The 12957-nt window shown below is 39.9% G+C and overlaps 1 protein-coding gene across 1 annotated transcript in view; it reads right to left on the reverse strand.

The window, feature by feature from the left end:
* LOC117255306 (hexokinase-1-like) overlaps positions 1–10324 on the reverse strand; it is a 30642-nt gene extending 20318 nt beyond the window's left edge. Inside the window, exons 1-2 of the mRNA XM_033624053.2 lie at positions 9962–10324; positions 6892–7054 (exon numbers count right to left, since the gene is read on the reverse strand). Coding sequence (XP_033479944.1) covers positions 6892–7054; positions 9962–10024 — 226 coding nt within the window. The 5' untranslated portion in view covers positions 10025–10324. The remainder of the gene's footprint in view (positions 1–6891; positions 7055–9961) is intronic.
* Between the last annotated feature and the right edge of the window lie 2633 nt (positions 10325–12957).

The following is a 12957-nucleotide window of genomic DNA, read 5'->3' on the forward strand; positions in this document are numbered from 1 at the left end:
TAGTCTTTGATAAATGTTGGGGAGGATTTGTAACCTTTTTACATAATAGAGCTGCTCCTATGGGTAACATACATGGTCGGAATTGAAATAGGGCTTGATTCTGGAATTCACTCAATGTTTGGGTAAATGGCCCAAAAGGTTAGGTGTAATGTAACATTATGTGTGAGAATGATATAACCTTATCCAAGCCTCCTGCTGTTATTTCTATTTCCTGTACCAACCTCTGTATGTTTTGTTTTGTTTTACCTCTGTAATGCACTTTTCTACGGATGTGAGTATGGGTTATTACTGTTGTTGTAACTTAATTTGTTTTAGTGTTGTTTTATTTTTGTTTATTTATTTATTTTTTTCCTCATCTTTATTGTTTTATTTTATCTTAGTATTAAGATAAAATAAAACATTAACATTAGGATTTAATACCTAATGGATTTAATAAACCTAATGTTAATGGTATTGACTCTGAAATATTGTACTCTGTTTGAAAAATTTCAATAAATAAATTGTTCCAAAAAAAAAAAAAACTCTTCGGAAACTAAAAACCACGAAAGGGGAAGTGCCCATTAAAAAGGAGAAGACACACAAACAGAATGACCTTATTTTAAGATGCACTTCAGCTAGTTTTCCCACAAACCCTCTATTGTGAACAGAGCCACCAGCCAGGTGCGGAGGTAGAGTCTCACGCCAGGCAAGAGGCCAAAACGTAAAGTGACCCACAGTGGAGAGAGGCTTTTAGATAATATCTTATTTAGAGTTCACTTCATTATTCAAAACCGAAAACACACCCCTCTTGACTTGTAATATATTTCCCATTGTTTTAAAACCACTGTGCGCATGACATGCTCTGAGATGTTTCTAATTTGTGAGTGAATGTATGAAGATAGCTAATAATTTCTGATATTCAGTGCTGCAGCTCTTTTTACAAACCATTCAATTCTGGATTAAAATAACCGATTTAGCATTTAGGCATTTATCTGACACTGATCTAGAGTTACAGTGAACAAGTGGGATTGAGTGTCTCGCAACACAGCAACAGCACACACAATAGTGTGTAAATGTATATTTTCTGTAACAGAGATCAGACCCATGACCTTTTCCAGTTACATGAAAGCAGCCAGGACATCCAGCGCTCCAACAAAACAATGTTCTTCATTTAGTGCCACCACGACTGTAGTGTCTGCTGCATTGAGCTATTTCTCTCCATGACCTGACTGGTATGAGATGTGACTGCCGCTTGACATATAGAAGTGTTACTGACTTGCTGCAGAGCATGTGTCTATTTTATAGCCTCTGTCCCACTATCACCTCAGTGCTGGTTTGTGTGAGCTCCTTGGTTTGTATACATGGTGGACTTTTACTGTTTATTGCAGCAGTTTCCTAATTAAGCCCATCAAGTCTGGTGTTAAACTAACACAGACAGGAGCAGGCTGTTGACTCTATTTAGTATCTTAAACTCAAGAAAAAGATGCACAAGTACAGAGACAAAGTTGTACGAGGGTTCAGTGTATTTAGACAGCAGAAATGTGTTTATCCTTCTCAAGTTTAATCCTTGCTTTAATACTGGCAACAAACCCGGGTGTTTACTCAGTTTTCAGGAGATATAGTTCCCAAATAATTCAGAGCAAGCATGAGCAGGAGCAGCTGAAGGTGTGATCACACTGTATGTTTAGATCTCTAAAAGTATCCATGTCCTGCTTTGTGTTCTGGCACTTTCCCAAAGTTGTCCCAAAGACTTGTGAATTGGAGCCATTGAAAACACTTGAGCATTGTTTGCTGTGTCACAATAAGCCAGACATTGACGACCTTAACATGCACACTAATATTCCACCATTGGGAATATGTCAGTATTCTCAGTTTGGTAAGGGTCATGTAAACAGCATATTCCATTTCTATATTCCACATTCGACCTTTTTTGTGAATGTTGTAATTTCCAACTGAGACTGAGGGATATACTGGCATTAATTCTGGTTTAAGGAGCATTCTTTCGACATGTATACAGCGTATCTCAGTTGGGGTTTTCCCAGCAGTTTGTGACACATGGCCTCTTGCCTGTTTACGGTCGGCTCTGTGCGTTGTTATGGACACGCTGTACACAAGCCCACTAGCCTGCAAGTCTGAGATGAATGCCGAAAAGTAAAGCCCCTATTTCTGGTCAGAAGATGAAACACACCTGCTTTTAAACATTATGAAAGATGAACGACATGTTAGGGCATGTTAATCGGAGTATGCACAGCTGCATTTAAACAGGAAGTTAAGTGAAATATTCATTTTCATTAGCCATTTAACGGCTTTGGGATATTTTGTTTTTTCAGAATAAGGGCATGAACCAGAATAGTTTGTGCATGTACTGAGTATTGCTTATGTCTGACTTAACCCTTTCAAACTTGAGCAAATTTCAAGAAAAAAATTCTTTTAAAGACACGGGAAGAAGGCAGTGAGCAATGGAAGAAGAAATTACCCCAAAAAATTACAAAGAAATGAGTAAAAAGAAAAAATGAGAAAATTAGTAAAAAAAAACAAAAAAAAAAACAACAGAAAGACAGAAAGTTGAAAACAAACTAACAAAGAAATGACCTGGAAAGAATGCTTAAAAATTGTAATGATTCTGAACCATAATTTTAAAATGTATTAAAAATAATAATAATAATAATTATAATTTATATAATAATTTTCCCTAGTTTTTATTTTATTATTATTTTCTGATTTTTTATTTTTGGCAGTTTTTGAGACATTTCTCATGAAGTTGCTCTTTCCCTTTTTCCCCACATTTTTGAAAGAAATCGCCTTAATTTTCTCAGGGTTGAAAGGCGTCCGAAAGCAACACAAGAAAAGCGATGTGGCTCCAGGTTTCAAGGGGTTAATGCTGAACCTTTGAGAGGCCTATCTATTGTTGTGTGGCATCGTTGCCTCCTTAAGCTCTTAAACATACTGTAGATAACAGAGTAAATTAGGTCGCAACTGGTAACGCTGACAGGCTTCACCCAGTGTTGAAGTTAGACTGAACGACTGAATGTAGCCTTGCATAGCTAAGCCTGACAGTTTGCTTTGCTTAATCTGGAAGGCTCACTGAGCTTTTGCTTGGGTAAGAGATATCGTCAGTGGACAAGAACCAAGATTACTTTGCAGTCGATTGCATCAGCCTGTCACCAATCAACAGATAGATTTCCTTCAGCTAAATACAAACGTAAACTCTCCATGCATATGAAGAGATAAATGTACCAATTAGTGAGATCTAAATATTAGCTTTTATCTTTTATAAACTGGAAGATGGCTGATCCTGAACTTAAAGTGTAAAATCCTTACCCAAAGTACACAGACCTTTTTTATGGGCTTTCAGTCACATCTGTCACTGTTACCATGTGTCATGTGTGCGATCTCTAAGCAATCTCCATGACAACTGAGCTAACTCCATCCTCTGAAACATGCCAGATGTGGTCAAAAGCCTGGAAAAAGCTAATAAATGCACCTGGAGACAACTTGTTTTATGATATCAACCATCATTTTGATACCACGTAAGACCAGTGTTTTTTCCCGTCATGGCTATTCAGTTTACCTTTAAATTCTGTCATGATTTTTCAGTGGATGCTCAGGTGATGTTATGTGGACTGAGATTTCACAGTCAAAACTGAGCTTCTTACATTTAGGCTGGATTTGTCAGACAAAGGGGAAATTTTAAAATGAGCTGGTCTTTCTTCATTTTTATCATTAGCTTTCCTTCTTATAGTAATCTCAATGTGTAATTAGATTAAACTGTGGACTGATATTAGTAGAGCTGTGCCATGATTTCATTGTTCATTGCTCATTGTTTCTTTGAGACACCAAGAAAGTCTGCCCTGAGGGATCAGATTAACAGTTAATGAAACTATGTGTTACGGTGAAGGAAAGGTTATCTTTTATTCTATAATCCTTCCCATCCCATCACGATCAGGCTTTCAAATGCTTATCAGTTTTCCGTTGGCATGACTTCACCTCTGCCCTTTGCATGATCCCACCAGCCTCATACAGTAGTTGATACCTGAGGCTATTTATAATGCCAGAGCAGGCAGGAGAAGGGGCAGTGTGGCCTGTCCCTCTACAGCGGCCTGTTCAGGCAACAGTACGTTTAACAGCAACTTGATGTTATTTTTGTGTACAGGAGCTGTTTACTAACAGGGACAAGTCATAGGAAGTAAACACAACCAGCTTGACTTTGTGAATCTCAGAGCTGTTCTGAGGGTGGGGATATTTAGCACATTAAATTAATCCTGCTTCTTCAAATGAAATCCATACACAGATGTTATTTTATTAGTTTACTCAGCTCAGTCGTTGGCATTATACGTCTCTGCAAAATAAATTACATTTGCACGTTTCATACGTATCGTATCAACATATCTAAAGTAACATAGTGTATGACCTCACTTTTTCATCTGGAGGTGGAGAGGTTGGTGGATGCTGTGACACCTCAGTGAGGTACACTGCGTTCAAGACCAGCAAACAACAAAAGCTGTGATTTAGTGTCTTTGCTCATTTTCCAGCTGCTTTTCAGGCACCAAATGTGGGTGTTTTGTTTTGACCTGTTGCTGTGTTTCCAGCTTTTCAGTCACAAAAAAGTGCTTGTTCTTTAATCAAGGCGTCACGGATTTTCCTGCTGGGATAGTGGCATGAGAAGCGACTGGTTGTTATCGAGACGTTGCTGCTTTACCGGCAAGGATGGTGCCCCCAAATCGGGTATTTTAGGCCAAAACAGGAGCCTTTCCTGCAGTGGGGTAAGGTAGTTACAATGGGCCCCAGTGCACCCTATTATGAGGGGCCCTATTACGCCCTAGTTACACACACACAGTTTTAGGTGTATATATATTTTAGCAACAGTGTGTCTTACTGCTGCTTTTATGTTACATCCACTTGCAGATACTTGATAGTGGACACGTTAACATACATACTACACAGCAATCATCATTACATATCTGTATAAGACAAATCTACAAAATAGGAAATTATTAGTTTAACTTGATAGTTTTTTATTGGTAAATTATAGTTTTTTTAAATAGTTTGTGTAAAATAAGTTTATAATTTGTTATAGATTGACACTGTTTCACAAAACCAGAAAACCATGATGGATGACTTATTTAGGGCATGTATGGAAAATAGCACCATTTTTGTTTTAATGTGAGTTCTTCTTTGAACACAGGCATATTTCCAGGTGGCAGTCGGGCCCCGCCACCCCATGGGCCCCAGTGGAACCACACTGCCTGCACTGTCTATATTTACGCCCCTGCTTTCCTGACCATAACTAAGTGTTTTTTGTACTTAGACATAACCTCACATTAATGTTAGTGTTTCTGAAATGTAAACTTTCTACAAATGCAACTGTAACATATCTGTGGTTGAAGTATGTCATCCCAAACTCTCATATTTCTGTTGTATTTCTTTTGTAATTTTTTTAAATTTAGATTTTATGCACAACGTTAATTGATGTGGCAGTATATGTGGTGATTATCAGTTTAAAGTTAAATTGCACAGCAACTGTAGTGTATTGTGAGCCTTTGAAATATCACTCACAGGTATAGTTAAACCTTTTCTATCTTTGATGTGGGAATTGCCAGTTTTCATTTCAACAAAATCAGCTCCGCACAGTCATGATCATAATGTAATGCAGTCAGATTGTCCCTACTGTCTGGAAAAAGCCTGAGCTGATATCAGGCCAATCCTCAGACAGTCATAAATATCTAATGCGCAAATGGTTTTTAATAGATTATATAAGCCATTACATTTTCTCCCATTACATTCAGATCAATAAAACTGACATTAAGAAATGTTCAGGCTCATGTTATGGGTTGAATACAGAGTGTGACGAGGCTGCTTGAACTGTTTGAACTAAAACAATAGTGATCTACTGAGTTCAAAACCAGAGCACAACACAAAGAGGTTGTCGTCACACAACAGACCTGCCGATTTCACCGCATCAGCACATTGTTTATAGACAGATAGAAACAGGATGTATGAGGCGGTGCTTTAACACTTGTACAGTATAGAGAGAACGGTGTATAACGTAAAGACGCCGTGATCTTTGTTAAATATCAACACTGTTGTTATTGATGTCTGAATGAAATCACTTTGCCGTTAATGTGATCGAATTTGTCAGTATCGTGATGTAGCTTGCTTCGAAAAAATGACTTTCCTGGTGTTTTTATTGTTGCTTTTTATATGAATAGTTATGACATTGTGGAAATTCTTAAATTTTTGGAAAATGTGTTTTCGATAATTTTATTATGACCTGGTCTTTTCAGCATTTTAAACTAAAGCACTGTTTTCTTTTTCAACATATCTAAATATATCACTGACAAGAATGTGTAACATAGAATTAAATTATTCCTTTGTGTTTTTGTGTACTTTTCTAGCTGTTACTTGCTGAACATATGGACTACTCCTGGTGACGTTAAGGAGTGACAGGTAATTCAATATTTAATTAATAATTAATTAATATTTAACTTCCAGCTGTATATTTTTAAACAGAACATGACTTCCAATTAATACCTGATAGAGTAAAGCAAGTTAGCAGCCACTCAGCAAGTTGATTAAGTTTTTCATTAAGCTGCTGAACATGTTTAAGCTCCTCCCCCTGATTTTGATGAAGTGCTTTATAGAGTCACCAAATCCCCCAATTCTCTCTCAGCACGCTATTTGTGATGTTTTGAAACTCCTAATAGTATCAAAAGTGAGCTGAGCCCAATTTCCTAAAAGCCTCTTAGGAATAAAACAATCTTGTTAGTCTATGTGTTCAATTCATCCTAGAGTTTAGACTGTTTTGCTCAGCAGGAACCTTGAAGAGGTTTTGGGATCTGTGAGCAGTGTTGAACCAAAATCAAGAAGGGTGTCTTTAAACACATATTTAGTCACGCTGATCTGTTTTTGTACCTGATCCATCAGGGATGGACCTGACGAAGGTGGGCAGCATCTTGACGGTGGCGGTGGGGCTGGTGTCACGGCCGAGCCCGTTCTCCATTTCCCTGCGGAACCTGTTCATGACATCCTTCAGCGTCTCGTCCGAGAAACGCATGGAGTACAGGTACTTGTCGATCTGAAGGGACAGGCATGGAACACAAACATGAGGCGTCAGGGGGCATCAAAATGGGACAAATTAACAACACAAATTCTTTTTTAACGCACAGTAAAGACATAACAGATTTGAAGATAAAACAAAACCAAGGAGGTACAGTTAGGGAGGGGTTAGGTGGTTTTATGGTGTGAAATTCACCTTTTAAAAAGTAGTTCTAACCAGCGGTTTAACCACAGCGTGCAAGGTATAATAATCTGTTGGTGACAATTGAAGCTTTAACAGTGTTTCATGCTGTTAGTGGTTAACTCACTGGTGAAGTTAAACTGACTATTAACTGACTTTACTTTAACTTAACTAAACAATAACTCCAGATGACCATTTGAACACTGGCTACCATTTTTGTCCTTTGGTATGTCAAACACAATAACACACTGTGAGGGGTCCTGACAAAAGAAATAGTTTGAGTACCTCATCATTTATATTGATTTATAAGGACACCTCAGGTTGTTTGTAATACTTAGTTAACTAATTGCATTGCTGGCATGTTGGGAGATCGGATATTGAGGCTTAGTGGTAGTTAAAATCCAATAAATTGATTCACTTAACACAAAGCTCTGCCTATTGTGAGAGGGAGCCTGAGCCAGGACACTGATGTAGGAACACGTTAACATGAGACAAAAGCTACAAAATTACTGCAGTACAACCAAAGGTAGAGATACCATGACTGAGTACAGTGCATTCTATATAATGCAGTAAAAATCAATGCAGCAACATAATAATTACTTGGTTAAAAAAGCAATATTGTGCAGTTTAATTGCAGGTAAAGCATCTTATTACTGGAATGGCTGTTAGGGGGGATTTGCCCTGCACATTCACTGTTATTGTTACATAATCGCACAGTGTGTGCCATTGGGCACACCACAGCTCAGGGATTCTTCTTGTGCCATGAAACACAAACCACACACTTGTTTCTCATCAGGCTACTCTGTGGAATTACTGTTATTAGCTTCTCAAAAAGATAACGCCATGTGAAGTCCAATAACTTCAAATGCAAATGCAGTTTGATTTTGTCATTCAGTCTATTATTTGACTTGTTTAACTCAACTTAATTTTCTTCCTATAAACTAACACAAAAACAGCATCACATGCATTTTGCATCTGCTTCTTGCAACATTTAATCAGCGTTATATAAATCCCATACTGGCTTAAATACTCAAACCCAAGGCACCGTGTTATTTATGGCTGCACCATTACATCAAATGGAAACTTTATATTTCCCCTAAATTTAGCCTGGCATATTGATTTTCTCTGGATACTTTGGAATCTCCAACGCTTTTCAGTGAGGTGCTGTGTGTTTGGACAGTGCTGGGCTGTTCTAGATGAGTTTGTAAAGAGGAACATCAGGGGTTAAATGTGTATATTCTTTGTTATAATGCTAATTCTGCCCCCTTTTTTATTAATATTATCACACCTCTATAACAGACCGAGAGTGATTTTGGCTACTACACAGCAGTAGTACATTTGCTCAAGTACTGTTCTTACAATTTTAAAAACTTGTACTTTACTTGAGTATTTCCATTTCACTGCGTGCTACTTTATACATCCACTCCACTACATTTTGGAGGTAGATATTGTACTTTTTACTCCACTATATTATTCAGTAACTTTGGGTAGTAGTTACTTTGCAGATTTAGATCATTAATCCATCCATCCATCCATAAATCCATTTTCGGTGACCGCTGAGCCTTTGCAAGGTCGCGGTTGGGCTGGCGATCTACAAAATATAAACCAACTAATACATTATGATGTATTATAACAGATCAAGCTACCCAACATTATATAAAGTAATTAAATACAGCTCCACCTTTACCAGCTGTAACATTTAGAGTGATGAACACATTCATGGACAAATTATTATTATTTAGTTCTATAATATATATGACTCTGAAGTCAACACTTCAAGCATATTACTTTTGGCACTTTGGGCATATTTTGATACCCACACTTTTGTACTTTTACTTAAGTAAAAGATCTGAATACTTCTTCCACCACTGCTGCTAAATGTGACTACATTTCTTAATATGGTATGTAGTGCAGCAGATACACATGGTGGGAAAGCTTTCATCCTTTGAAGGACCCGGGTCACCTCATAGAGACTGTAGTAAATTCCACAAGCCCATTTTAGCAGAGGCACGTGCAGCTACTGCACTGTGACATCATGCATGTCATCATCAATCTCCCCCTCCCCTTCCCCCTCCCCCTCCATCTCATCTGAGTAACCCCCCCTGGGAACATCTCCTCAGCGTCCCATGCAGTGGCTAATTTCTACTAAACCAAAGGTCGGTTTCTATACATGACCAGAGGCTACATTCCAGCTCAGGTTTCATCTGTGTTCTGCTAATGAGTTTATGTTGTCTTTGCCAGAGGTAATTCGACAATAAGTGAGTTAACAGAGGAAAGATGAAACAGGAGAGAAAGGAAGAGAAAGAGAGTGGAGTAAGCAGCCAGTGAGGGAGGTGATCGCAGAGCTCACGACTTTTCCCAACATCCCCCCACAGACACCTGTCTGCTTCAGACGCCCTGGCAACCGACGCTCCGGAAACACTCTCTCTATAATGAGGGTCTGTCTGCAGCATATCACCATCACTGACTACAGGCCCTCTCAAGGACATCCATGTCAAACAATACTAACCCCTGAGAAACCAAAACAGAGTTAAATCCAAATTAGAGTTCATCATGGCCTCTTCCTGCTCCTCTATTTCCCAAATGCTGCATCCTCCTCTCACAGCCTGATACGCCCCACAGGCACAGTGCTGACATGCAGCTACTGTTACCCAGCATCCATGGCTGTCCACAAGCCTGCTGTCACATTAAACACCTCTCTAGTCCAACACATAAGGTCAACTGTGGCAGTTTACTTTCACTTGCCTTTTTGAGTTGATCATCCTTCAACTCGGTGAAGTAGTAGGCCAGAAGCTGAGCCGCTATCATCTTGCCTGCACGACCGCTAGGAGCTGTCAGCGACTACGAGGTGGTTGGAGAGTGAAGAAGGAGGGGAAGGAAGGCTGCCGTCCGTTCTCTCTCCTGTTCCCCCCACGCTGATCCCTCTTTATCCTGAAGTAGACGAAGAAGCAGGTCTGAGCTGAGCACTGTGGCAAGGCAAGGTGAAAAGGAAAAAAACCTGGTGAAACAAGAGTGCAGTGGCAGCCTTGCCTGCTAGTCTGCGACAGGCATACACTTACAGCTTCACACACACACACACACACTTAAACACACACACACACACACACAGAGGCTGGGTTTGGCCGTGTCTCCTCCCTCTGAGCTGCTAGCTCCCTGTTGGCTCTGGGGAGATGCAGCGGCTACACACTGGAATGGTGGTTCTGCTATGCCCTGCCCCCACTTAGTGGTCTGATTGGCTGAGCTGGGGGATATGAAGGAGAGGAAGAAGGGGAGGGGTGGATGAAAGGAGGAGGGGGGCTTCTCCTACAGCAGCAGGGGAGTGAGGACTACAGAAAGAGGAGGAGGGGGGGGATTGTGAGCTGAACAGGAAGCTGCATCTGCATGATAACCTGCCTCTCTCCTCCCATCAGCATGGAGAGGCAAAGACTTCCCCCGACCGGCACGTCTTGCACGTTGCCATGGAGGTGTACGTGCAGAGGGGCAAGGCAACCACACGATGATGTCATCATCCATCGTCCTGCTGCATCGCACTCAGCATCAGCTACAGGCTGAAGGGCATCAGAGACAAGCTGCAACATCCAACCATCTCGTATCGGCTCCTCACATGCGACATTTAGTGGAACAGGCTTCCAGGGTTTCTTATCTCCTGCAACACTCTCCCCTCCCACAGCAACGACTGCCAAACCCCCCTGAGCAAGGCGCACAAACACACGCCGGAGAGCTTGCATGTTGGCACGTAGTTGCTTGAAACTTTGGTTGGTAACGACAATACCCAGACCCTCTACTGAATGACTTATGGTGACTTACGGGCTAATGTCTCAACAGAATCTGAAAAAACTTGTCTGTACATTTATTTTCAGTAGACCGACTACTGTAACAGTGTCTGTACAGGTCTCCCTAAAAAACAGCTGTGGCTGATTCAAAACACTGCTGCTGAAGTCCTCACCAGAAAGCAGATATCATCACTCCAGTTCTGAGGTCTTTACACTGGCTTCCTGTGTGTCAGAAAATCCATTTCAAAATGCCACAGTTGATTTATAAAGCACTGATTGGTTCAGGGCCCAAATACATTACTGTCTTCTGTTTCACCATGGACGCCTCTCAGGTCTGCTGGGACAGGTCTGCTTTGTGTCCCCGGAGCCAAGACTTAACATAAAGAAGCAGTGTTTAGTTTTTTGCACCACATTCCTGGAACAAACTCCCAGAAAACTGCAGGTCTGCTGCAACTTTAAGTTCTAATAAGTCAAAGCAAGCTACATCACGATACTGACAAATTCGATCACATTAACAGCAAAGTGATTTCATTCAGACATCGATAACAACAGTGTTGATATTTAACAAAGATCACGGCGTCTTTATGTTATACACCGTTCTCTCTATCCTGTACAAGTGTAAAAGCACCGCCTCATACATCCTGTTTGATGTGCTGATGTGGTGAAATCGGCAGGCCTGTTGTGTGAAGACTTTTCTCTTTGCCGCAGCCTTTTATTCTTGTATTTTATACTTGCTTTAGTCTTGTTCTTAATTTTATTTTCTATCCTCTAGCTCTTTATTGCCGTTATAAAGTGTGCTGCCAAAATGTGCTGTATATTCTTGACCTCGGGAAGATGTAAAACATTCTAAACACAAGGTGCAATCACTCAGCTATATCAGGAGTTTTCAGTAAATACCCCACAGACTTCTATAAATGTATTTTGGTACACACAGTGCATACATTTTTTACCAACTTACCACTCTGTGGTGTTTAGACTAAAAATGTAAGAGGATTAACTCAAATAGCATAAAGAGCAGGGTAAAAATACCTGCTCTTCTGTCCATCACACACAGCTGTTTAGGGGTATGGTTACTGCTCAGAGTTGTGGTATAGAGACTGCCCATGCTTTTAATAACATTGGATTATGAGGAATGCTTGAATTATATTCAACACAGCAAGAAAGAGTGAGAGTAATGCCCAAAGTAACAAATAAATACACTTACGCTCCTCAAACAAAACAATGAGAAAAAAAAGAAAAGCTCAAGTGGAAATGGATTCTCATTTTTTCTGTTTGTAGTTACTTACTTAATATTAACTCTAACCATGTTTGGAAGATGTTTGTTGACAATGAAACATTTTAGAAAACCCAAAAAACTTGCTACGCTTCAGAGTGTGGCATTTAAAAAACGTTCTTGCCACCAACTGTTGAAGGCGGGCAGAGAGTGCTGTTGAATGTCGTGCCTTCAGAGTACCTTACATGTATAACATATTGATAGATCTTATTGCACATTATCATTGTAACTTCTGGTTTTGCGTGCCAAATGTTCTGTGTGTTTGGGGTGCTGGTGGCTTAGTGGCAGAGCAGGCGCCCCATGTACAAGGCTGTTGCCGCAGCGGCCCAGGTTTGAATCCAGCCTGTGGCCCTTTGCTGCATGTCATCCCCCCTCCCTCTCTCTCTCCCCCCCTCACACTTACCTGTCCTGTCCATTAAAGGCAAAATGCCCAAAAAAATATCTTTTAAAAAAAAAAAATAAAAGTGTTCTGTCTTTTTGGTTTGTTTGTTTCTTTAGTTTTATCTGCTGTACTTTTTTTCCTCTCCCGTGGATTTCATAATGTATCCATCCTCAACTTATTTTAAAAGTTAGAACTAATAAATATATTGTCGAAATAGAAGTTGCTCCACATAACAGAAATGTATTAGCTACACACAACTGGCACAAAAGTAAAAAAAAGTATGTGAATGGTTGCTCAAAAGCTCTGTTGACAG

Source organism: Epinephelus lanceolatus, chromosome 3, assembly GCF_041903045.1.
Source record: "Epinephelus lanceolatus isolate andai-2023 chromosome 3, ASM4190304v1, whole genome shotgun sequence".
Lineage (NCBI taxonomy): Eukaryota > Metazoa > Chordata > Actinopteri > Perciformes > Serranidae > Epinephelus > Epinephelus lanceolatus.